Source organism: Penaeus monodon, chromosome 20 (assembly GCF_015228065.2).
Source record: "Penaeus monodon isolate SGIC_2016 chromosome 20, NSTDA_Pmon_1, whole genome shotgun sequence".
Lineage (NCBI taxonomy): Eukaryota > Metazoa > Arthropoda > Malacostraca > Decapoda > Penaeidae > Penaeus > Penaeus monodon.
The window spans coordinates 12,038,829-12,039,446 of NC_051405.1; the positions used below are offsets into that span (position 1 = coordinate 12,038,829).

The following is a 618-nucleotide window of genomic DNA, read 5'->3' on the forward strand; positions in this document are numbered from 1 at the left end:
TTGGATTTTATATGTTTTAGTAGTATATCCATAGCAATCTTTCTCCATTTTCATTCATATACAAGTTTTAGCAGTGATAACTTTTCAACTTTGAGTTCTGCAGATACTCATTGTAGTTGAATTATGACAATAAGATATACATTTTTGGTGCATTAAATATATTTGGCCTGCAACCAAAATTTGCCCTCGTGAATCCTGAAAAATCATACCTTTTTGTTCAGTTAGGACAGACAGGCTATATGTTTTCTGGTTTTTAGGGATTACACCTCATCAGTAGTAATCGTATCTAGTAAATAAATGAGAGTGAATCAGTGATGTTGAGAAATAGAAAAGGATTACATTAAGATTATTGGTATCTTTCCTTGACAGATTACTACGCAGCTGGTTGTGTGCTCCTTTGTGTAGTCCCTCTAGCATAAATAGTCGTCTGGATGCCATTGAAGACTTGCGAAATAACCCAGAAGTTTTAGAAGAAATAACACCACAGTTAAAGGGCTTGCCTGATCTGGAGAGAATTTTATCCAAGTAAGTATAATTATAGTAGCTTTGTACAAGCACACACACAAACATACAGAGTTTTAAATAAAACACACCCTTTGTTAGAAAGGAACAATAAAT

General features: G+C 33.7%; 1 protein-coding gene across 1 annotated transcript in view; it reads left to right on the forward strand.

The window, feature by feature from the left end:
* LOC119585911 (DNA mismatch repair protein Msh6-like) overlaps positions 1 to 618 on the forward strand; it is a 15,655-nt gene that overhangs the window by 9,431 nt on the left and 5,606 nt on the right. The window contains exon 16 of the mRNA XM_037934633.1: positions 370 to 525. Coding sequence (XP_037790561.1) covers positions 370 to 525 — 156 coding nt within the window. The remainder of the gene's footprint in view (positions 1 to 369; positions 526 to 618) is intronic.